This window comes from Phyllostomus discolor, chromosome 6, assembly GCF_004126475.2.
Source record: "Phyllostomus discolor isolate MPI-MPIP mPhyDis1 chromosome 6, mPhyDis1.pri.v3, whole genome shotgun sequence".
Classification (NCBI taxonomy): domain Eukaryota; kingdom Metazoa; phylum Chordata; class Mammalia; order Chiroptera; family Phyllostomidae; genus Phyllostomus; species Phyllostomus discolor.
The window spans coordinates 102,306,588-102,331,629 of NC_040908.2; the positions used below are offsets into that span (position 1 = coordinate 102,306,588).

At 37.0% G+C, this 25,042-nt stretch overlaps 1 protein-coding gene across 2 annotated transcripts; it reads left to right on the forward strand.

Moving 5' to 3' along the window:
- The first annotated feature begins 245 nt into the window (after positions 1 to 245).
- On the forward strand, positions 246 to 17,244 carry BIRC3 (baculoviral IAP repeat containing 3). Of its 2 annotated transcripts, none has more exons than XM_036028669.1 (9): positions 246 to 385; positions 3,552 to 6,712; positions 6,820 to 6,919; positions 8,946 to 9,024; positions 9,930 to 9,978; positions 12,581 to 12,823; positions 16,237 to 16,491; positions 16,840 to 16,881; positions 16,997 to 17,244. In XM_036028669.1, exons 2-9 carry the CDS (start codon positions 5,863 to 5,865, stop codon positions 17,188 to 17,190), a joined length of 1,812 nt encoding a protein of 603 aa, XP_035884562.1. In that variant the 5' UTR covers positions 246 to 385; positions 3,552 to 5,862; the 3' UTR covers positions 17,191 to 17,244. The 2 variants fall into 2 exon arrangements, with proteins under 2 accessions (XP_035884562.1, XP_028373110.1); XM_028517309.2 differs by having other exon boundaries at positions 278 to 385; positions 5,435 to 6,712.
- Positions 17,245 to 25,042: the final 7,798 nt, after the last annotated feature.

Consider the following 25,042-nt stretch of genomic DNA (forward strand, 5'->3'; position numbering starts at 1 on the left):
TTATCACTCTTTCCTCTGACCCACGAATAGTGAAGCAGAGCTTAGCCTTTCAGTAAATGTCTCGCGGATATACTGAGGTTTAGAAATAATCGCGCTTTTAGGGGCATGGAAATCCCCGAGTGAGTGATTAAGGGGAAGTGTCTGTGGTTTTTACCGCCGGAGTTCCCCTAAGTCCTAAGAGGAAAGCACCAACCGCTGGGAGGGGTTTAGGACACCAGCAGTGCTGGGTGTGTAGGTGGGGGAGGGGAGAGCGAGGTGAAATATTAACAGGCAGCGGTTCTCTAACCCTTACGGACTAGCCCAGCCGAAACGCCCGGGCGAAAGCTGCCATCAAGAAGACTTGGCAGTCAGGTCCTGCTAGCGCACTTAAGCCTTGGGGCAGCAGGTGGGTGACAGGGCTACTGTGAGGCTGGGTGCTCACGCGGACGCGCGTAACCCTCCTCAGCCTCCAGCCCAGGTGGGAGACGGTGGGCTCAGAGGCACGCGGGGACAGCGGCAGAGGACAAAGGGGGGAGGGGGCGCGGTCAGAAGCACCGTAGCAGGGCCCAGAGGCCCGCTCCAGGCCAGCTCTCGAGCGCACCAGCCAGCGCTCTTTCCCCTTTGCTGTCAACCCGCCCGGAGGCTCTGGGGGCGGACCTCAGGGTTCTAGCGCGCTTGCGATGCAGGCAGCCCCGCGCTGCCTTTGCGGACACTCATTTTCTGTCCGCCTTCCTGCTGGATGCTCAGTTCTATTTTACTTTTGGGGTAAGCCAGTGGACTGGGGAAGCTTTGATACTTGTTTTAATTTGCTTGCCAAGAGGTATCACCAGGTCTTTGAGGGTGCCAAATAAGCTCCAGAATTTGGCCTAAAGCACAGCTTTGCATGATAAGAACTCAGTAAAATATTTAATGAATAAATGGAGGAATGTTCCTAAGTGGTAGCACAAAGATAGCCAATTTTTGATAGTTTTCCTGGTGATCAGTATCAGAATTCTTTAGCACTCTTAATTAGTAAAGAGCTGGAGGCGTTTGTCGGATGCTAAAGTAACTATCAATAATATTAACTTAGTTTGCTATTATTTATTGCTAACATTAGGCTTGCTAATACCTAGTACTCCCTACAAAGATTTTACAGGTGTTCTCACAATCTTAAGAAGCAGTTACTATAGTTAGCTCTATTAATGATGGGGAAACTCAGGCTCAGGGAAATCTATTTGCCCAAGGTTACACACCCTAGAGCGAGGAGACTGAATGGTACCGGAAGCCCAAGGTGTCTGACTCCAAAGCCTGGTGCTAAACCATCACTATGCAGACCTTGTGGTCATTAATATAACACTGATGTCCTTAATACCATGCAGATGAGGGTATTGTGGTCATGGGGGGTGCAGCCAAGTTTGCTGACATTTACTTCTTCAACAAAAAGTCTGAGTGTCTTCATTACAATACCAGGCTGGGTGGATATTGTGTTTGGCAGGGCTGGTACATTGTTGAAATATAGTTGTGATCTGAAGGAGTTCACAGTCTAGAGGGAGGCAGGAAAAAAAGGCAAACATCCTCTAGTGTCAAAGACATGGATATGCTAAGTGCCCACGAGGGCAGAGACACCCAACAGCCCTGGGCTCGGGGAGGTTGCCCACGGGAAATTATAAGAGTAAAAAGAGAAGGGATTGGGGACTTGAGCCAAACTGTGAAGGAAGCACAAGGAAAGAGGAATTCCAATAGAGTGGTGTCAGAAATTCAAGACAGCAGAGCATTTTTAAGAGGAAAGGGACCCTAGTATCAGACAAAAATTTCCATGGGTTTTGGCAAAAAAGCTCTTGGTTTTATTAATATTGAGATTAGTTTAAGTAGTGCTGGCTACGGGCAATTGTAGTGGGAGATCTTAACCATAGAAACCTGTTCAATTCACTTGGCTGTGAAAAGAAAGTGAGATACAGGATAGTTGCTAGAGTGGAAAGTGGGGTTCAAAAAGGATTTTTTGGGTTTGTTTTTATTTGAGAGCTGGGACAGACTTAAGCATGCTTGTTATATTGAAGGAAAAGAGAAGCAGAGAGTAAGAGCTGAACAGATGAGGAGGATGTGGTTAAGAGCACGATCTCTGATGTAGTGGGAGAGGAGGCACCTGTACAGGGGCAAGTGTTATCTGAGGTAGCAAGTAAGTTGTTAGCGAAAGGCATGGATTCGAGAATGTCAGAGAATAACTGTTCACTGATGTCTCTTTTCTTCGTGAAGCAGAAGGCAAAGCCATCTACTGAAAGCAAGACGGGGAGCAGTGGAGGAGCAATCTGAGGAAGGAGCTGAAAGTTTAGAGGCGCTGGGTAGGGCAGTGGGATAGGGAGCTGACCAGGGATGAGTCGAATTGTTGGGGATGGTGAAGAGCCAGCCAAGGGGATGCCTGAAGTCGGGCAGGTCCCAGTCTGCATTGTCCCAGACCTCCCCTAGCAGCTTTCCGAAGTCTAGGTATCGGAAATGATTAAGACAGAGATTGAATTGATCCAGAGTTGGCATCTTGGCATATTTCTGTATACTTCTTTTAGAACCATTGTCTAAATATCCACAAACACATGCCTTGTTTCCACACCAAAGCTTCTTTAGGGTAAAGTGTGGAAGTTTGCAGTCTCAAATGCAAAGGGGCCAGGTAGGTGATACAAATGAACAAAACTGTGGGTGTCTCTTTTAAACAAAAACACACTTTATTTACATATGTAACATGTAGGAATATCCTTCCTTTCCACAAGGAAATATGGTGCTCTCATTGTTCTCTAAACATGTGTTCTTCTTGGTCTACCTTTCATTTTTGTTACTTTTGATAGATACAGGCATTAGAACAGTTTCACTTTCCTCATAATTCTACTGTAAGAAAATCAATAGTGACAGCTCAGTGACAAATAGCAGCTGATAGTGAGTCTCCGTATCAGGGAGTCAGAGTCCAGTGCCAACCGGAAAGCATGCACCTACCTAAAAGGTACAGTCGCTGCTCAGAGCCGGCTGGTGCTCAGAGCCGTAGGAACACAGGTCCAGCATGGCCAGATTTTTCAAGAGATTAGATCGAATCTAGAATGTCAGGGGAAAACCCTTACTTCTTAATTAATTAAAACTTCTACAAATACTGTGGTTCAAATATGTACTTATTTGGAAAACTGGTGAAATTCACATAAGGCATGCAGACTAATTAGAAGCATTGTATCAATGTTAATTTCCTAGTTCCTATTAATGATACTGTGGTTATGTAGGATGTTAACTTTGGGGATGTTGAGTACACAGCACATGGGAACTGTTATTTTTGTAAGGTTTCTCTAAGTATAAATTAATTTCAAAATAAAACAGTTTAAAAACAGTAAAATACAGTCCAGTTCTGTGCAAGCCAGACCCAGAACCCCTGCTGGCCCCAGTTTGGGCTCTCTGGCTTTCCCCAGCGTTTCCCGGCCTCTGCAGGGCCTACCACAGCACCTCACACCTGGTGCACAGGCAGTCGATACTAGTGCTCTATTTGGGGAAAATGTTTTTAAAGAAATCATTGTGTTTTTTCTATGAATTATATGACTTTTAAAACTGTCTCTTTTTTAAAACAGGTTTTACAAAGGAAGCGAACTGTTCTACTTCTAGAGTTTTTCCAGTTTTTTCTATAAATCGAAACAGCTCAGAATGGAGGCCTAAAACCCTTAAAGGGACTTAGTCTAATCTCTGGGAGGTAGTTTTGTGCATGAATAAACAAATTAAGTAGTTAACGAGAATTTGTAGCATCTAAAGAATGTTATACCTTTAAAAATATGATATAGTTATGAGGTATAACTATAAAGTAATATTGAGTTTGATTTTGAATTTGACTGGAGAAGTGATTGTACTTGGGACACATTGTTGAAGCACTATTCAAAATTGTCTGGGCAGTCTCCCACTGGCTGCTGTGTAGAATAGAAAAAAGTACTTGTGTTTGTTAAAGATTTAAAAATGAATGACAGTTATCTAGAACAAAAAGTTTATATTCAACCTCCTGCTAAATTACAGAAATATGCAAATGAGAACTTTGACTTCTACAATGACACAAAAATGCCAAGAACAAAACTTTTTAATAGGTACAACAAATTTAGAGAAAGTAGGAAAGATGAACTTGATGATTGGTGAGGAAATTATGTAACCATAATAAAACTATTGCTATTTTAAAAGTCTAAAATTTAGTTTGTTCAAATGGGCTATTATCTCTGAGAATGGTATGAATAAAAAAGATGGCTAGATGGTTACATTTTGGTGAAGGAACAAACTCATTCAGAAAGAGAAGTGATACAGAAACAATAATAAACACCAAAAAGTTTTTTTATAACAATGGTGTAAAATTTTTGACCAGTGAAAGGAAAGCTGAAATTAGACATAATAACTCACCTTTGAGATATGTTTCTTTTGCCACCTGGAAATAAAGCTTTCAAGTCTACAGCAGAAAATCCCAGCATCAAGGAAGGAAGGAAGGAAGGGAAAGGAAAGAAAAAGAAAGGAAAAGAAAGGAAGGTAGAAAAATCCCAACATCCGCGGGCCAGGAAACCATGTTCGTTAGTCACTGCTAGAAAAACCGTGATAACTTGTTGATTGGTCATTGCTGATACTATTGATTCAGAACCCATTCACTAAAAGCTAGTCATAATTGAGATATTCTAAATTGTTAGAAGGTCTTTGTTCAAAAAGAGTAAATTGTGACAAAATAAATTTATTATTTTTTATCTTGATGAATTGTAGCTCCAGGTATGCTATCTGTGATATAATTTCCAACCAAAGCCACATTTGTACCATTGCTTATCCAAGCTAGCCTATGGACTCAGCACTCTTGACTTTTGACTGTTTTAAAAATAAAGTCACTACCAGAGTAGAAGATTTGATATTGGCTCTCAACAGCATAAAGCTGAGTTTAAAAGACCTGTTGAGCAAATACATTCATCTCTGATAATTTATTTAAAATAAAACATCTAATTTGCTAAGATTTGATGGTATCATTATTATAAAGCAACCCAGTTCCTATATATGGGAAATAATTATTATTTATTAAATCTTAAACAAAGCCTTAACATATATCTGTCAGTTCTGTTACTACTTAAGCTCTATCTGGAAGAAAATTTTAGATTGATTTGTTCTCCCTATTAAAGTGACTGTAGGAAAAAAAATTACTTAATTTGAGCAAGACTTGGGATATACTATATTTCATTGAATCTAAAATGTCATCAATTATAAAGTATATTATTTTATATACCTCCAAGAAATAAAAATGCTGCTAATTAAATGATATTTAAATTGTCCTTTTAAATATCATATTTAAAGATACCTTTCAATACCAGAGATATTAAAACATGCATCTTACAATCAGCGAACTATGGTAATGTATTCTTGTCCTCTTAATACTTTTTTTCCTGGCTATCAAATTTCACAATTAAAATAAGGCAAAATAAACATAGTCTGAATATTTTTTCTGCAGAGTAATTAAGTATAGAGCATAACTTTCCATCATGAAAGCAAGCCAGCTGAGTCAGACATTTTATCTTTAGGCTGGCTGAATGTCACTGAAGCCTTCTAGTGGAGAAGTTGACCCACCTGTGGAATACCTGACACTAAATGGCATCTCGATGACCTAAAGCACTCTACATTTTTTTGAAGGGTTTTAATTTCATCACAAGGTACTGTGTAGCATCACGTTTACATTGTATGATTATACAAAGGTGCTCTTCATACATAATTGTCCCTTAAGATGTATCAGTACAGGACTTCAATCTTGTTGTGCTGAAACCAAAAAGAACAGATTTCCCATTCTAGGTGTTCCACCTAGTACTAAAATTAACAAAAGTCATGCACAAAACTACCTCCCTAGAGAAAGGCTAGTCCCTTTTCCTCCCCATCCATTTCTTCATGAACATAGTAGAAGACAGCAAATTCTTATCAAATCTGATGAAAAACGCCAACATGTTTGAATTGAAATACGACTTTTCATGTGAGCTATTCCGAATGTCTACATATTCGACTTTCCCCACTGCCATTCCTGTGTCGGAAAGGAGTCTTGCTCGTGCTGGTTTTTATTATACTGGTGTGAATGACAAGGTCAAATGTTTCTGTTGCGGCCTGATGCTGGATAACTGGAAACAAGGAGACAACCCTATTGAGAAGCATAAAAAGTTGTATCCTAGCTGTAGCTTTGTTCAGAAACTAAATTCAGGTAACATTTCGGGAGCTGCCTTTCAGTTTAATTTGCCTTTTTCAGTAACAAATTCCACACATTTATTACTTCCAAGTTCAGAAAACATTGGTTATTTCAGTGGCTCTTATTCAAGCTTTCCCTCAAGTCCTGTAAACTCCGAAGCAAATCAAGATCTTTCTGCCTTGAGAAGTCCCAACTATTGCCTAATGAATACTGAAAATGCCAGATTACTTACTTTCCAGATGTGGCCATTGGCCTGCCCATCACCAACAGATCTGGCAAAAGCAGGTTTTTACTACATAGGACCTGGAGATAGAGTGGCTTGCTTTGCCTGTGGTGGAAAATTGAGCAACTGGGAACCAAATGATGATGCTATGACAGAACACCTGAGACATTTCCCCAAATGCCCATTTTTGGAAAGTCAGCCTCAAGACGCTTCAAGATACAGTATTTCTAATCTGAGCATGCAGACACAGGCAGCCCGTTTTAGAACATACAGTAACTGGCCCGCTAGTGTTCCGGTTCATCCTCAGCAGCTTGCAAGTGCTGGTTTTTATTACATGGGTAAGACACTTAATCTGATAATAATAATTTAAAAATTCAACATGTTTTATACATTTTAGTGGGAAAATTATATGTATTTATAAGTTTTGGTCCGAAATTAATTTTAGGTTACAATGATGATGTCAAATGCTTTTGCTGTGATGGTGGACTGAGGTGTTGGGAACCTGGAGATGACCCATGGGTGGAACATGCCAAGTGGTTTCCAAGGTAATTATTTTGATATTCTTTTTGCAAATGGGTTGATTGTCATGAGATAGGTTATATATGTGTACCTTATAATCAGCTATTACTTTCTTCTTTGTTTCAAAAACATATTTGTGAATTAATTTAGGATGGATGGATAGATTACTTAGAAAAATAATTACTCAAAAGATTTTGATGAAAATTTAAGACAAAGAAAAAATAGGTTTAGGATCTTTTGTGTAATTAGTATATATTTTAAAATAATATATGCTTATTATAAAACCAAAATCACATGTCGGAGACAAGTATGGAGACAAAAAAGTTAAAATGTCCAGAGCTCAGAAGCTAAAGATGACTAGTTACCATTTTGGTGAGCATTCCTCCAGAATCTCTTTATGCATATGTACATACATAGATAAATGTATATAATTTTACTACATGAATTAGATATTGTGGATACTGTTTTGAAGCTGTTTTTCAGTCAACATTATCTGCATATATTTCTATTTCATTCAACATTCAATATTAATTGATACAGCTATCAACAACTGAATCTAAAAAACAAAAACAAACTAATAAATCAACTAAAACAGGAACAGAATGACAGAAATGGAGATCACATGGAGGGTTATCAGTAGGAAGGGAGAGAGGGAAGAATGGGAGAAAATGTATAGAGATTTAGAAGCATAACTGGTAGGTACAGAATAGGGGAATATAAAGACCAGTATAGGCAATGGAGAAGCCAAAGAGCCTACATGAACATGAACTAAGTGGCGGGGATTGCTGGAGGGAAGGGGGGAACCGGGTGGAGAGGGGCAAAGGGGAAAAATGGGGACAACTGTAATAGTGCAATAAATAAAATATACTTTAAACAAATAATATTAATTGATCTATTGCCAGGCATTGTTCCAAGTGCTTAAAATATTCAGTGGGACAAAACCAAGACTTCTGGTTTCATAAGCTGATTTTATAGCAGGATAGGGCAGGCAATATAAACATAATGAGTAAGTTATGTAACATGTTGGAAGATAATAAGTACTATCAATAAAAAGAAGAAAAAGGAGAGCAGGGTAGGGGAGATCAGAAGCACCAAGCAGGTTGTAATATTAAATAGGGCAATGAGGGTAAATATGGACCCATCTGTTTTGATCACTACATAGCCTTTTATTGTCATGTTTTACACTTTTGATTATTCCATACTTGTTTAGAGTTCCCCCTTTTTTTAATCAAAATCAGGTGGCCTATAATTTTTTTCATGGTCAAAAGTTGTAATGTTTTTAATGTTGATTACTAACCTTAGTATCCTAACTTCTTTTCCATATATATATATGCATATATATATATGTGTGTGTGTGTTTAAATATAATACTGCAGCTTCATTTATAGCAACTTAGTACCTCCCAAATATTTCAGATTTCAAAAATTATAAAGAACATTTTACAAAGGTGTTTTAAAAAGTATTGCTAACTTTCCATTCTGGTAATTTTATGAATAGATAAAAAGAATGGTAAATTTGCTTTGCTATTATCATGAATTCATTTTGTACTTAAATTTGACAATGGATGTGTATTATCTAGGAAATGTCAAACTTGTGAATATCTACTTATTAGAAAATGTGTTCAGCTTCTTCATTCTTTCCCCCTTGTATATTTTCATCTTTTCAACATACAAAGCTTATTTATCAACAGTATCAATAATGAAATAACTTTCTACCTGTCTCTTTGGCTCTGTTCTTAATGTTCAGAGTGTTTTTAGGAATATTAGCATAGTCGAAGAGAGCAGCTAGGAGCTCTGAGTGGAGGTAGCCTAACTAATCCACCACAGACAGAGAGCGTGTGACTCACATCCTCTTCGGCCTCAGCGGGTTGCCGTTATAGCCGTCCTCTGGCTTACGTCATCTTGCCTTTGACTTCAGCATCTCTTACCACTTCCCATGTGCTAAATGAATAGTCAAGTAGTTATATGTATATGATGTTATTTTAAAATATGACCAGTCCACAAATGGCCAGATTAAAATAACTCCCCAAACTTAATTTTGTTGACATTTTAGGTGTGAGTACTTGATACGAGTTAAAGGACAAGAGTTCATCAGCCGAATTCAAGCCAGTTACCCTCATCTGCTTGAACAGGTAGGGACTTTATTTTTTTTTAAACTTTGGATAACAACAGATAAATTATTTTCTGGTATTTACAGAGAGTAGCATTTTACTTCAAAGGCAAGAGTTGCTTTAAAAATTCATTTTTGTTTTTACAATACTAAGCATGATTTAGATGCTAAACTTTGACTGTGGATGTATATTATCTAGGAAATGTCAAACTTGTGAATATCTACTTATTAGAAAATGTGTTCAGCTTCTTCATTCTTTCCTCATTTCATTAAAGTAAATTTTAGAAAGTATTATTAGGATAAAAACAGATCCAGAATTTAAAACCTCATGAAAAATAATATTTCCCTTAAATATTTTTCTAATAAAGTCACAATAAAATTATTTGAGGAAAAATTGGATGGGATAGTAGAATTGTAATGGTTTATTATATTAATTTTCCTTAAAAAGATTTGAGAAGGAGAATTGCATTGCTCTTTCTAATCTTCCTGGAAAAGCAAATAAGAACTTATATAGTAGTTTGGGGATCAAACACTTTCTAGCCATAGTAAATGGAACTTTAAATGTCCAACTTATCCCAGAGAATGACCCGGGAAATATAAGCTCTTTGGGATGAAAGGCAAACAATAGTTGTGTCATCACTGAACTGATCACTGAAAAGGTCTAGCCCTTCTCCTGCCTTAATGCAAACAGAATTTATTTGTTAATATACACATACACATACATGAAGAAACTCTATTAGTTTATGGCTTAGGAAATTACTGTTATATATAAATAAAATAGTGCTTTTGACATGAAAAATTGTATTGTCCACAAGCAAGTCAGTTTGCAATAAGTTCAATAAAATACATCTCTTGATTCATTTTATTTTTTGCAATGGATGGGATAAGATTTACATTTTAATTTTTATACCTTATTTTCCCCTGTAGCTGTTATCTACTTCAGACAATCCAGAAGATGAAAATGCAGAGTCACCAAGTATGTGGAATGATAATTGCTGCATTTAAATAGAGCCACTTGGTACTGTTCAGATTGATGTTTGATAATAGTTATAATATACATTTGTTATGATTTATAATTTAAAGTGCTTTTTCAAATACATTAAGTGGGTATTTCTCAAGCTTTTGATCATATTATAATTGCTTAAGGAACTTTAAAAAATATTACAGATTTCTGGTCTCTATTGCAAACTTACTGAATTGAATCATAGTATCAAAGGGTGGTGCTGGGGCATCTGTTATTCTGAGAACTATGTATATCCAGTCTTAACTCTTGCTCTCAGAGCATTTGGAAACACATGCAGTATGACTTTTGATTGCTCACATATCATTTCTGTGAAATGGAGAGGGTAAAGATATTATTCCTGTTTTTAAATAGTGACCCTGAGGCTCAGTGAGGTTAAGTGATCTGTCCATCACCTTAAAAGAGGTGATAGAGCCAATATTTGAACAAGCTTTTCTACTCTATTATCTAGTATTCAATTCAATTCAATAAATATTTATTATGTATCTGCTACTCTGAGGATAGAATAGAGAACAGGATAAACATAACCCCTGTTCTCATGACCTAACTGGTGAAGGGATACAGACCAATACAAAGACAGGAGAGAGGGATATGGTGGGAAAGTTCTGTGCTCTAAGAGTGGATGAAGGACAATTAACCCAGACTTGGAAGATCAGAAAAAGCTTCAGATTAGAGGAGGTATTTGTCTTATTACAGAATCAAAGGGAAGAGTAGCAGTTAACCAAGAGACAAAGGGAGGAAAATGCAGAAAGATCAGCACATGAAAGACTTAAGTGACAAAAGAGAACAGACACACTTGAAGGACTAAACAAGATTCTGTATGGCCAGATGTAGGATTTGCAGACAGATAAATGAATGAATCAGGTCAGCAGTAAGAGCAGTCTGAACTGCAGGCAGAATGTGTGACTTCTGAACTGAGTGCAGAGTATGGATGAACAAGTGGTGAGAGACAAGAATGAGGATGGGGGGGGGGGGGCTTTGCCCGCAGGGCTGTCCCAGCTACCACGGATGAGAATAAATCTACCAAGACATGATCTGCTTGGGGAGGAAAGGTGGCCGATCTCTGAAAAGAGAAGGGCTAGGAGCCTTTTCCTCAATAAGCTTTTATTGAGTTCAGTTTTCACAGGAATACAGGTAAAGATCATCAATCATTGTCAGGCAGTAAGGATCAAATAATAGATAGCATACAAAGAACCACGAGAGCTTATTCTGAGTCAGGGTCAGTTAGCTAAAGGACTATAAAACTTTGGGAAACAAACTTATTTCATGCTCAGACCCTTATCAGAAAATTGAGAGCATTCTTAGCAAAGCAGTTTTCACAGGATTTTATGTATTCTTTCTTAGGCCTGATCGCCCAGGGAACCCACCCTTTCCAGCACAGGGCTGTACTGCCCTGTCATTGTTTCAGGTTTAAGTCAGGCAGGGGAAGTAAGGCAGCCAAGAGATTAGGAGGCTTCTCACAGACTGAATGAGGACTTAGGCTATGTCAAAGCCGAGGGGCGAAGGTCCATCACCCCCTTTTTCTATAGTCCCCCAAGTCCTTCTCTGGGGGCCCCTTTGTGATTGTGACTGTCTTAGGTCATCCTTCCCTTGAGGAATCTTACCCATCATTGGCTAACTGGTCAGGCTTAGGGCCAAGCAGGGTGAAGTAAAGGGGAGAGAGGTGGCACCCCAGCCAGGGAGATAAGCTTTGTCTCTTTAGTGGCTTATGGTCCCAATGTCTCTCACTCAGCCTTAGTCATGGGGGTGGGGGGTGGTTACAGCTCCTGAAACCAGGCAGGGCAGTTCCCAACAAGGATGTAAACCAAGTCAAGATAATGTATGAGATTTTACAAGCCACAATCGAATGTTATCCTGAGAACAATGGAATTGTTGATGAATTTAAGAGTGTGACACAAGCAGATTTAGTATTTGAAAAGTCAACAGTTGCAATGTTGAGAATGAACTAGATGGGAGCAATACTGAAAGAGGCCATTGCAGTAATGAAGGTACATGAGGACAATGGTCTCTTTTGAAAATATGTGAAATATACTTGATTTAGAAAGTTCATTTTTTCATTCAACACAGGAAAAAAGAACTTCTGTTCTGCTGGGAGTGATCTCCAACATTCCATTTCTTTCTCCCACTCATAGTTACACCAGATAATGCATATTTTGTATCTGAACACAATATTCTATATTCTTATTCTAGTAACTGAACATGTATATCATTATTGTAAATAAATTTTATTTTTATTTTTGATTTTAGAGAGAGGGGAAGGGAGGGATAAAGAGAGGGAGAGAAATATCAATGTGAGAGAGCACCCTCACTGGGGACCAAACCTGCAAGCCAGGCATGTGCCCTGACTGGGAATTACACCGGCAACCTTTCGTTTTCCAAGGTGAAACCCAACCAACTGAGCCACACTGGCCAGGCTCATTATTTTAAACGTAACAAAGTTTATATAAAATAGTGCCTATCTGTTTTGAGGACTTTATGCTTTTGATATTGTAATAACTTTCCATTTAAAAAATACACAGGTTATCCCAATATATGTTAAATTCTTTGTTCCACACAGTTATTCATTATGGACCAGGAGAAAACCGTTCAGAAGATGCGGTCATGATGAATACACCTGTGGTTAAAGCTGCCTTGGAAATGGGCTTCAGTAGAAGGCTGGTCAAACAGACAGTTCAGAGTAAGATCCTAACAACTGGAGAGAATTACAAAGTCGTCAGTGATCTTGTATTAGATTTACTTAATGCTGAAGATGAAATAAGGGAAGAAGAGAAAGAAAGAGCAACTGAGGAAGAAGAATCAGGTACACATATTTATTAGTGCAGTCTCTATTTCTATAAGAATTTGGTGTCATTGTGTAAGTTACTGAAAATATCGTCAATTCAATCAAATTTTTCTTATGTTCAGTATTCTGAATTTGAGTTCTGAAAAGTTTCTTCACATTAAAATATATTTGAATTGCTTAATAAATTGAAAATGTACATATTGAATGAAAGCATTTTTCCTGCTTTTTCTTAATTTATAACTTTACTCTGGGTAACTTACTATGTATGTAATTATTCATGGCATATTTTTTGACCCCAGGCTAGTTGCTCACTCCCATTTGCTGTAAATTGGGGTGGGATCAGGGACAATTATTAATTTTAATATTAACCTAACAGTAGGTCTTAACCTGTAGGTATAAATTGGTATAAAAATTATGATTAAGCCTCTCACCTGCCCACCCAAGAGCCAAGTTTCCCTTCCTATTGTCCCCCTAGTATTTAGGGGAGTCCTAGGATACAGTTTCACATTCTCTCAAGACAACCACCCATGTCCTTCCATATGAGCTACTGCATATGTCCTTCCTTTGTCTGCTACTCTATTGCCTTTACCATGTTGCCTTTCACAAAAACTCTGTTCCTCAGAGCATGTCCAGTTTCATCTGGTTGCTCTGATTACTCTCATTACTGTGGCCTAGAGAGAGAAAAATGATCTCCCCTTTGCCATCTTTCTCCAGCATGGACTAGATCTGAGAGTCCTTTCAATACAGCTAAAAACAGACTGCAACTTTTAACACGCTCTTCCTGGAGATTCAGGGATAACAGAAGCACACTAGAGCATAAATGGCAATTGACAACTGTAACTGTGTAGCCTCTCTTGGTGCCTCTAAGTCCATCCTCATGAATCCCTCTTCCTGGCTTCTGATTCATCTCTGCATAGCTCTGGCCAGTTTACACAAATGACTAGGAAAGTCCCAAGCATGTTTTCCCATATCAAAGCCTAGGTCCCCAAATATCCACTAAGCCCAGAAGGAGAAAAGAGGTTGCCCCTTATCCTTGTCCAAGGCCATCTGGGATCTATTTCTTCCTAGATTGACAGTGAGATTGTCCACTCCATTCCTAAATAAACCTACACTGCCCACGAAGGTGGCTTTATCTTCTGGCCAAGCCAAGCAAATGTATCAGTATTTACAGCATTACATAGTACATACAGTACATTATAATACATATAGTAATACAGTATTATATATTTATCAAAGTGTGAATTATTCAGTCCTACATATCACCAATTCAGCCGCAAACTCATCCAAGTTCATCTTTGCCCACCCTACTCAAGTTCTCTTTTTCACTGTGAAGTGAAAACCAGACTGCAAGTCCTTCCTGTAGTCTTCTCAGGCTGGGCCTTTGCTCATCAGTAAACAATTGCTCAAAGAAAGAACACCCATCTCCACAAGTATTTATAGACCCTATGAAGTCTAAAGCTATCCAGTTATAAAATATTTATATTTCCTCCCAAGAAAATCAACAAAGTCTCCAGATATAACCCCAAGTCAACAATACACAATAATTTGCATTGTCAAAAAGATCCCTTAGCTTCTCAGCTCAGCATTATATCCATACTACCTAACAGTGTCTGCACTCAAGAATATTTTTTGAATGAATGAAAATATTTCCATTTAAGTTACTGATTATTTTATAGTTTCCCAAGAACAATGGGTGAGTAATGAACAATGGGTCGTTTATTGACAGGTGTGTAAATAAAGAGGCAATTAAGGATATTTTTCCAGAATAAAAGAATGATATGCTTCAAAGGTATTTTCACCTCTTATTAACCAGAGTATAGTCTATGACTAGGAAATGAGACATTTTTCCACTGCCAGTAGCAATCCAATTTTAGAAATCTTAAAAATTTAAGAGAATTCATTAATTAGGTTAAGTAAAATATAATTAAAAATTAGTCTTAGGTTGAAAAACTAATATACTTCAACATCAACTATAAATTCTAGTTTAATTTTTTAACATACCATTATTTCTCTAACACAGGTAATTTAACAGAATAAGTTCTAATTATTCTCCCACTTTGGTTATTACTTCTTTGTTCCCATTGCTCTTCAAATCACTCAGGCTTGGTTGTCCATTTGTTCGACATGTGTTCATGGAGCATTGACCTTGTGCCAGATGCTTTTCTAGGTCCTGGTCCTCTTCACTATTCTCAGACTTTCAATTCTCTTCAAAATGTGTGTCTCTAATCTTGACTTTTTGACCAAGCCCCATATATTATTCTTCATTAAATGGTTCTATTTTTGTGTCCTATTACTTGCCAAATTCAATGTTTCTAAAAATCTAAAAAGTCATCTCTCCCAAATAATTCTCCACTAGACAATCCAACTTCTGTCATTAGTTATTTAATAGAAATAGCTTTATGGATCATGGTAAAACTACATGATAACTAAATAACTATTAGAGTCATAGGTCATTTTCCAAAGAGATAATAAAATTTCAGAGTTTCAAAATAGGAAACATTTTACCAATAAATACCAAATCTAGATCTGAAAGGAGGGTAAAAAGCTCCTAAAGGACAGGAATGTGTCACTGACAAGTAGGATTTAGTTTTCACAATGCTATTTGTGTCTTTCCCCTTTTATTATAAAATAGTCAGGTAATGGCAATATCATGTCTAATTTGGGGAAATATTAATAATTAAAATTGCATCTTAAAATGGAATTTTAAAGGAATTTTATAGGCATATAATTTAAGAAAAAATGTTTTATTATTTTAATTTTCCTGATTTTACTTTTTCCCAGTTTGACCAGATTGAATCAAAATTTTAATTTTATTAGGTTCTAAATTTTATTTGGTTAAAGGCTTAGCAATATTGCCAAATGGTTAAGAGCACGTATTATGATGCCACACTGCGTTGGTTTGACTTTTGCTAGTTGTGTGTCCTCTAGTAGTTTTCTTGCCACACTGTTTTCTTATTTGTCGCATTAAGATACTAGTATCTTCCTGGCTGGTGTAGCTCAGTGGATTGAGTGTGGGCTGCGAACCAGTGTCGCAGGTTCAATTCCCAGTTAGGGTACATGCCTGGGTTGCAGGCCATGACCCCCAGCAACTGCACATTGATGTTTCTCTCTCTTTCCCCCTCCTTTCCCTCTCTAAAAATAAATAAATAAAATCTTTTTAAAAAAGGTACTAGTATCTACACTAGAGGGCTGTCATGAAGATGAAATGAGTCAATACACATACAGTGCTTACCCCAGTTCTCAATGTTAGTCCTTATTATAAGTAGCATTGTTATCAGGCACAAGGGATCAGGTACGCTCAAACCTAGCAATCAACTTCAATGTGTTATTATGAGTTATGATTGTTTTTCATTCAGTTGTATGTGTAGGCCTGGAAGGAAGTTTGTGAGCAGAGATTGAACATGTCTGTGTTTGCTTTCTTTTTTATAAAGATGATCTATCATGTATCCGGAAAAATAGAATGGCACTTTTTCAACATTTGACTTGTGTGCTTCCAATCTTGGATAGTCTACTAATTGCCAGAGTGATTAATGAACAAGAACATGAAGTTATTAAACAGAAAACACAGACATATTTGCAAGCAAGAGAACTGATTGATACTATTATAGTAAAAGGAAATTTTGCAGCCACCATATTCAGAAAGTCTCTACAAGAAATTGACCCCGTATTATACAAGCGTTTATTTGGTGAGTGCTAGAAAATTAGTTTTGAGAACTTTCTAGGTCAATTAAAAATATGCTGTTATTAATAATTTGTGATTATTGAAGAAATCCTATTTAATTTATAAACTATTAACTGCACAAAACACTTTCATTGCCTTGACATTATGACAGTTATTTATACTATTTGGCCAAAGTCTAAACTGTTGATTTAAAAATATACTCTGTGGATGGTGGGCTGGGCAGAGAGGGCAAAGGGGAAAAATTGGGACAACTGTAATAGAATAACAATTTAAAAATTTTAAAAATATATACTCTGTGACTAAATATTAACATTATTTGCCATAGTAATGCTTTTTTCTTTTTCTCCCTTAGTGCAACAGGACATCAAGTATATTCCCACAGAAAATATTTCAGGTAAAATAGCATTAATGATTTAAACTGGCAGAAAACATTATTTTTATTTTCTTGGCTTTTCATTGAGGGAGAAGCAGCAAACTGACTTTTACTAAAAACGTGTTTCCCTTCTTAGATTTACCAATGGAAGAACAATTGAGGAGACTGCAAGAAGAAAGAACATGTAAAGTGTGTATGGACAAAGAAGTGTCCATAGTGTTTATTCCCTGTGGTCATCTAGCAGTATGCAAAGATTGCGCCCCTTCTCTAAGAAAATGTCCTATTTGTAGAGGTACAATCAAGGGTACAGTTCGTACATTTCTTTCATGAAGATGATCCAAAATTTTAGAATTAATGGATTAAATATATTGTAATTTTAACTTTTATACTAATTTTGTTTCCATAATTTTTCAAATTCATTTAGAAGTCAGAAAATTTTGTTTTACACACATATATGTGTGTAAATGTATAGTTAAAACATAGGAACTATGTTTTAACATAGTTAACTATACATAGTATGTATAGTTAAAACATAGGAACATATTTCAGATAGCAAGAGAATAATAAGCTTTTGTTGTTGTGAACAAAAAATAGGGACAGCACTACAAGTACAATACTAAATCAAAATTTCAGCACCATTGATATTGTAAGTGATGTAAAGTTTAAGATTTTTAAGTTAACCTTTTAGAAGTTTAAATATTTTGGAGTTGTATTAAGAACCAAGAACATGGATCTTCTGCCTTTTTTGACTGGTGTCCTATACATGGAAGGTCTTGATATTTGTTGAATGACTATTTATGAAAATGGTATTTTTCGTAAAGAATTCTGTAAGGAACATTTTGATAAAACAATCAGAATTACTCTTGTTGTTAATATTTTTATTTCTGTGACATTGGATCATTTAGTCACTCCCAGGCTCCTCCTTCCTTACCATCTTAAGGCCTCTTCCATATTGGACAACCGTTTAGATCCCTTTCTTCAAGATGCTTCATCATTTATACTTATAAAGCACAGGGGCCGGCCATACCTGCTTTTAATCTATGGGATTCAATAAGATGTCTGAGATGAAATCAAACAATCCTCTCAGTGTTTGTTTCTTCATCTGTTCGTTTCTTCTATTGATAATTTTGGAAAGTCTCATGCCAACCCTATCCATTGGGGAAAGTCCCTAGTTTTATCTCTCACCACTTTGGTGTTAATTCTGGGACTTAGAAAGTACACTGGGTAGCAGCCCTTGGAACCAACAGCTCTTTCTGGTAAATAAATTTGTTCTATACTGTCAGTGCAGCAAAACTTCCTCCTATGCATTACTTTTTTGGTACCACATCCAATTCATAATTCTCTATTCTCGTCTCCTATACTGCTATTAGGGCTTTAAAATCAGAAGTAACAGTGTAATGGGAAATACTTGGGGACACAAGCATAGGTCAATTATCTAAACCACTTCTAGACATTTGCTAGGGTTTTACAGAGAAAGATTAGGAACCAAGATATGGGGAGAGAATCCGTATCCTCATTCTGACACGGGGGACTATTTCTTTGGGATGTCACTGGTTTTGCCCCTATGTTAAAAGGCTCAGTTGGTTAGCCACATACTCACCTCATGGTCCTTCTGGGGTACGAGGCTGAACTAGTTGTAATATTGCTTAGGTGATTTACAACTCAGCTATAGGGTAAATATTCAGATAGAACATGCCTTTTTGCAATGTCTATTTTTATCTGGTTCTTACTGCATAGTACACACAATATCTGAACTTTTCTATCTTCATTGTAAAACTTTTGTTTATTTCTCATTTTAGTAATTTATAACTAACATAATCAACTTATTTATTCAAATGTTTTGTTATTTTTCTAAGTATTAATTAAATGGCAATTTTGTTTTGGAAAAAATAAATCACTGTAGATAATACTGGTAGCTCTATTTGCTGATACATCAGCTACTGTTTTGGGGTGCTTGATGTGCATTAATTCATTTGATTCTCTCCAACTTCACTCCCCATCCAACCTAGCCTTCAGTTCCCAGAATCAAGTAGATAATTTAAACCTCAATATACAATATATAATAAGTGTTTTAATTCAGAATGTTTCAGCAGGCTTAATTTCATACTTAGGCCATGCAGTATTATAACTTCTACTCCCTCTTTTTATTCATTTCCTTATATTACTTGATAATAGCTGTTAAGTTCCTTTGTGGCCACAGGCAATGTCACTCAACCATGTTCACCTCCTTGTGACATCTTGCACATCATAGCAGACAGTGTGGATGTTTACCAATTCCACGCAAAACTATCAGATGCGATGTTAATGAATTCACTATTTAGAAGCAACACTAATATGCTTGAAATAATATCAGTGGGTCAGTATTGCGCATTCTTTTTAAAACTGTGCCTGCTCCCCACTTCTAGTCAACAAGAGTTAGGCAAGGTCTAATTCCTGGAGTTTGTATTGTGTAAATAATAGGTATCTTTCTCAAATTGCATAATGTACTTTTACCTTATCAGATTCTGACATGACCCTGCATAGTATTTGACCTCATTTTCTGCCACTTCACCCTTGCTCACTATTTCCCAGCTACATTGGCTTTCTTCAGTTTCTAAACATGACTAGCTTTTCACTTCAGGGTCGCTGACTGGAATGTTCTTCCAGTCACTCTTTCCCTGGCAAAGTCCTACTCATTTTTCAGGTCTCATTCTTTAGCCTAGATGTACTTCCTCAAGAGAGGCTTTCTCTGACTTCCCCTACTTAAGTTATATCCCTTAGACTGTCTTTCAAATGGTGTTTTTATTCTTTGTAACACCACATTTTGTACTTATATACTTGTTTAATGTCATATTCTGTCGTCAAAATGAGAAAGAGAACCATCTGTTTTGCCACCAACAAGTATCTAGCACCTAGCACAGAGCCTGGCATAGAACAGGTCCCTATTGAATAAATGAGAATAAGAGACTTTCTGTGAGTGGGGGTGGAATGTGAGAGAGGTTTCCTCCTCTTCAATTACCACTGTTGGTAAAGTATTAAGGTATAATCATTGATAGAGTATCATGGGCCAACCACACTTAGATATCAAAATGAATTTTTAGAAAAATCAACCCAGTTAAAAAAAGGTTGATGTAAGTGGTGGGACTTGGAACTGTTTTCTGAATGATAAGGCAAGGTATTTCAATTTAGGAAAGAACACTTTAAAAAGGCAAAATATGAGCATTAGAATCTTAATAATAATAAACATAATAAACTGACATTTATTGAACATGCATGTACTAGATGTTTATATACATTATCTTATTGTCGACTCACGGCAATTCAAAAAAGGCAGCACAGCACAGGGATTAAAAGTGCAGGCTTTGGGTTCACATCACAGTGGAGTAATCTTGGGCAAATTATTTAACATCTCATTTAATGCCTCTGTGCATCTGTGTGGAATGAGGATGACATAGCAACATCTCATAAGATTGTGGTGAGGATTTAAAGAGTTGATATATATAAGGTGCTTAGGATGCTCAACTATTAAGTAGATACTGTTCGTGGTTTTTAACAAGATGAAAAAAACTGAGGCTTCAGGGGGTTAAGTATATTGCCTAAGGTCTGGGCTGGTATGTGAACAAGTTGGGAGGAGAACCAATATTAATCACCACCATACTGAAAAAGACCTTAGGACTAAATTCTTTAGCTTGGTAATCATCCTGCCACTGTAATATCTAAATCACCTCTACAAGGAAGCTCTTAAAAAGTGCTCTGTCAGCTTTGCTAGTCTTAGTAATAGAGATGATTACAACAGAATTTAAGTCATACCTGAAAATAGTGATTTACCTATTCTGTCAGGCCTAATTCTAATTCAAATTAGCTTATGCATCTTATATCATATCATGCTATGATATGGTCTGACATAATACCATATCCTATTGTACTGCTTTCCAAATATATGTAGACTCCATTATGTAAAATAAATATACATGGGAAAGCATTGTTAAATTTATTGATAGAGCTTTTCAATATGACTTAACAATCAATACATATTAAAAGTGTCAAATTGTGATGGGGATATCCTCAAAACATTTAAGAAGTCTTCATACTTGAAAATATTGGAAACCATTGGTCCCAAATGGATCCATGCCATTGAGTAGTTCCTAGCTAGGCTACTGAGTACTTAAGATGTGGCTTGGTCTTAATAGAGATGTGTGGCAAGTGTAAAATACATAATAAATGTCAAAGACCTTATATGGAAGAATATAAAATATCTCAATACATGTTAAAATGATATTATTTTAGATATGTTGGGCTATAAACATATTATCAAAATGTCACTTGTTTCTTTTTACTTAAATAATTACTAAAAAATAAAAAATTATGTATATCACATTACATTTCTATGGGACAGCACTGGTCTAGAAAAATACAATTGCTCTTAATTTTATTACTTCAAGACATTAGAGATTCATCAGAGTATATACAAGGGTAATAGATACTATACAATATTATCCTCTCTAAGAAGCTACTCTGTCCATTCCAGGTTAGGTTAAAAGTCTCATGCCCCTTTATTATCCCCATGTTTGACTTTATGATAGTATTTATTACATTGTATGAAATTAATTTCTTGGTCTCTTCCCCTAATCTGTAAGCTTCTAGACAGGGACTATTTTTATTCACTCTGTCCTTAGAATTTATGCATATGGTATGTTTCTTGAGTAAAAAAGTTAAATAATTTGTTCAAGGCTATATAACTCAAAGGAGAAGCACCAGAGATGAAAGCAAAACATGTTTCACCTCAATGCCCTAGTTTTATTTTTAAAATGTATTTTATTGATTATGTTATTACAGTTGTCTCAATTTTTCCTCCTTTGCCCCTTCTACCCAGTACTGCCATTCTCTCCAGCAATCCCTCTCTTAGGGGTCATGCATATAAGTTCTTTCGCTTCTCCATTTCCTATACTGTTCTTAACATCCCCCTGTCTATTTGGTATCTACCAATTGTACTTCTTATTACCTGCACCTTTTTTTTCCATTCTCTCCCTTCTCCCTCCCAGCTGATAACCTTCCAAATGATCTCCATATCTATGATTCTGTTCATGTTCTGTTTGTTTGCTTAGTTTGTTTCTTAGTTTGGTTGTTGATAGTTGTGAATTTATTGCCATTTTAATGTTCATAGTTTTGATCTTTTTCTTGTATAGTTCCCTTAATATTTCATATAATAATGGCTTGGTGATGATGAACTACTTTAGCATTACCTTGTCTGGGAAGCACTTTATCTGTCCCTCAATTCTAAATGATAGCTTTGCTGGTTAGAGTAATCTAGGTTGTAGGTCCTGACTTTTCATTACTTTGAGTACTTCTTGCCTGCAAAATTTGTGGAATCAATTAATAGTCTTATGGAAACTCCTTTGTAGGTAACTCTTGCTTTTCTCTTTCTGCTTTTAAGATTCTTTATCCTTAACCTCTGGCATTTTAATTATGATATGTCTTGGTGTAGTCCTCTTTGGGCTCAACTTGTTTGGGACTCTCTGTGCTTCCTGGACTTGTGTGTCTATTTCCTTCACCACATTAGGGAGGTTTTCTGTTGGTTTTTTTCCCCAACAAGTTTTCAATTTCTTGCTCTTTCTCTTCTTCTTCTGGTACCCCTATGGTTCAAATGTTGGTTCATTTGGAGATGTCCAAGGCTCTTTAGACCACAGGTGGCAAACACAAGGCCTGCAGACCAAATCCGGCCCTCCACCTTGTTTTATTTCTACCTTGTTTCTACCTGGCAGCAGTGCCAAGCTCTTGCTTAACTGTTAAGGAGTAGCTACATTTATACAATCCTAAAATTACATTCAGCCCTTTGAAGGCAACTGTAAGGCTGATGTGGCCCCTGGTGAAAATGAGTTTGACACCCCTGACTTAGACTATCCTCTTCTTTTTTAATTCTTTTTTCTTCTTTTTTTTTAAGATTTTATTTATTTATTTTTAGAGAAGGGAGAGAGATAGAGAAACATCAGTGTGCGGTTGCTGGGGGGTCATGGCCTGCAACCCAGGCATGTACCCTGACTGGGAATTGAACCTGCAATACTTTGGTTCGCAGCCCGCGCTCAATCCACTGAGCTACGCCAACCAGGGCTTCTTTTTTCTTCTTGCTGTTCTAATTGAATGCTTTTTCTCCCTTATGTTCCAAATTGTTGCCTTAATTCTTGGCCTCCTCCCAGTCACTGTTGGTTCCCTGTAGATTTTTCTTTATTTCACTTAATATAACCTTCATTTCTGCCTGTGTTCTTTTCATGCTGTTGTAGTGCCCAATAAGTTCTTTGAGCATCCTGATAACCAGTGTTTTGAACTCTGCATCTGATAGGTTGCTTATCTCCATTTTGTTTAGTTCTTTTTTCTGGAGTTTTGTTCTCTTCTTTCATTTGGGCCATATTTCTTTGTCTCCTCATTTTGGCAGCCTCCCTGTATTTGTTTCTGTGTATTAGGCAGGGCTGCTATGACTCCCAGTCTTAGTAATATTGTCTATTGTAGAAGAGTACAGCTGTAAATTATATGGGGTGGAGCCATAGGTGGAAGAACCAGGTGGAGCCATATGGTGAAAGAACCAGGGCAGGGCAACCCATTTCACCACTTTGTGGATCTGTGTGGGGGAGAGCTCCAAGATGGGACAATGCCTGGCCTTTGGAGAGTTGCCCAGGTGGAAATTGTCTCCCAGCACTCGCCCTATTGCCAGTCACTCCACTTTCTCCCCATATGCCACTGTGCCCTTCCAGCTGTTGCCCTTGTGTTGAATCCCAGAGGGGGTGGATCAGCATAAATTCTAAGACCTTTGCCGGCCTTATAAAAGGAATCTCCGGAGAATCCTGCAGTTTCTTCTGCCAACCCTACCCCCACTAGTTTTTACAGCCAGAAATTATGGGGACTTAACCTTTTTGGCGCTGGAACTCTAGGCTGGGTGGTCTGGTGTGGGGCTGGGGTCACTTGCTCCTGTGGTATCCCTCCTGATTTTTATCCACCACACATGATGTGGAACTTCCCATTCCACCATCTCTCTGTGCCACACCTAAACTCAGAGCCTCTCCATCCCTCTGACTGGTCTGAATGAATGTGGCTTCTTTAAATCCTTGGTTGTTGAACTTCCATTACAGCTTGATTTTCTAATGAATCTGGGTGATATTTGTTTTGTAGTCTAGTTGCAATTTTTTTGCTGTAGTTGTATGAGGAGGTGAAGCATGTTTACCTATGCTTCCATCTTGACTAGAAGTCCAAAACTCAATGCCCTAGTTTTATACATTATGAAATGTTGTATATACTTCAAAAAATAGAATGATTTCGAGCAATCATCTTTTTAAAACTCAATAGCAAAAAAACCCAAACAACCCAATTAAAAAATGGGCAGAGGACCAGAAGAGATATTTTCCAAAGAAGATATACAAATGGCCATTAGGTACATGAAAAGATATTCAACAGCACTAATCATTAAAAAAATGCAAATCATAAAAACAATGACATGTCATCTCATACCCATTAGCATGGCTATTACCATAAAAAGACCAGAGGTAAGTGTTGGCCATGCTGTGGAGTAGAAGGCATTTTTTGCACTGTTGGTGGGAATGCAGACTGGTATCACCACTGTGAAAACATTATGAAGATACTTTAAAAAATTAAAAATGGATCTGCTTTTTACCCAGCAATTTCACTTTTGGGAATTTATCCGAAAATACCCAAAACACTAATTCAAAAGAAGATAGGCACCCCTATGTTCATTGCAGCATTATTTACAATCTCCAAGATATGGAAGCAGCCCATGTGTTCATCAATAGATGAGTGCATAAAACAAATATGGGACATTTATACTATGGAATACTACTTGGTTGTAAAAGGGAGAAAATTTTACTATTTCTGACAGTATGGATGGACCTGGAGAACATTATGCCAAGTGAAATAGGCCCATCAGAGAAAGACAAATACCATATGATTTCACTTATATGTGGAATCCAAGGAACAAACTGAACAAGCCAAAGATAGACAGACTCATAAATAAGCGAGCAGGATGACAGCTATGGGAGTGGTGCGGGGGATAGTTAGGGGTGGAGGTCACCAAGCAAAAAGGAAAAAGGACTCATGGACATAGATTACAGGGGCGAGAGGGGTATAAGGAGGTTAACAGTAATGGAAAAACTACAATAAAATTTTTTTTAAAAATAGAAGTATATATTTTCAATATTTA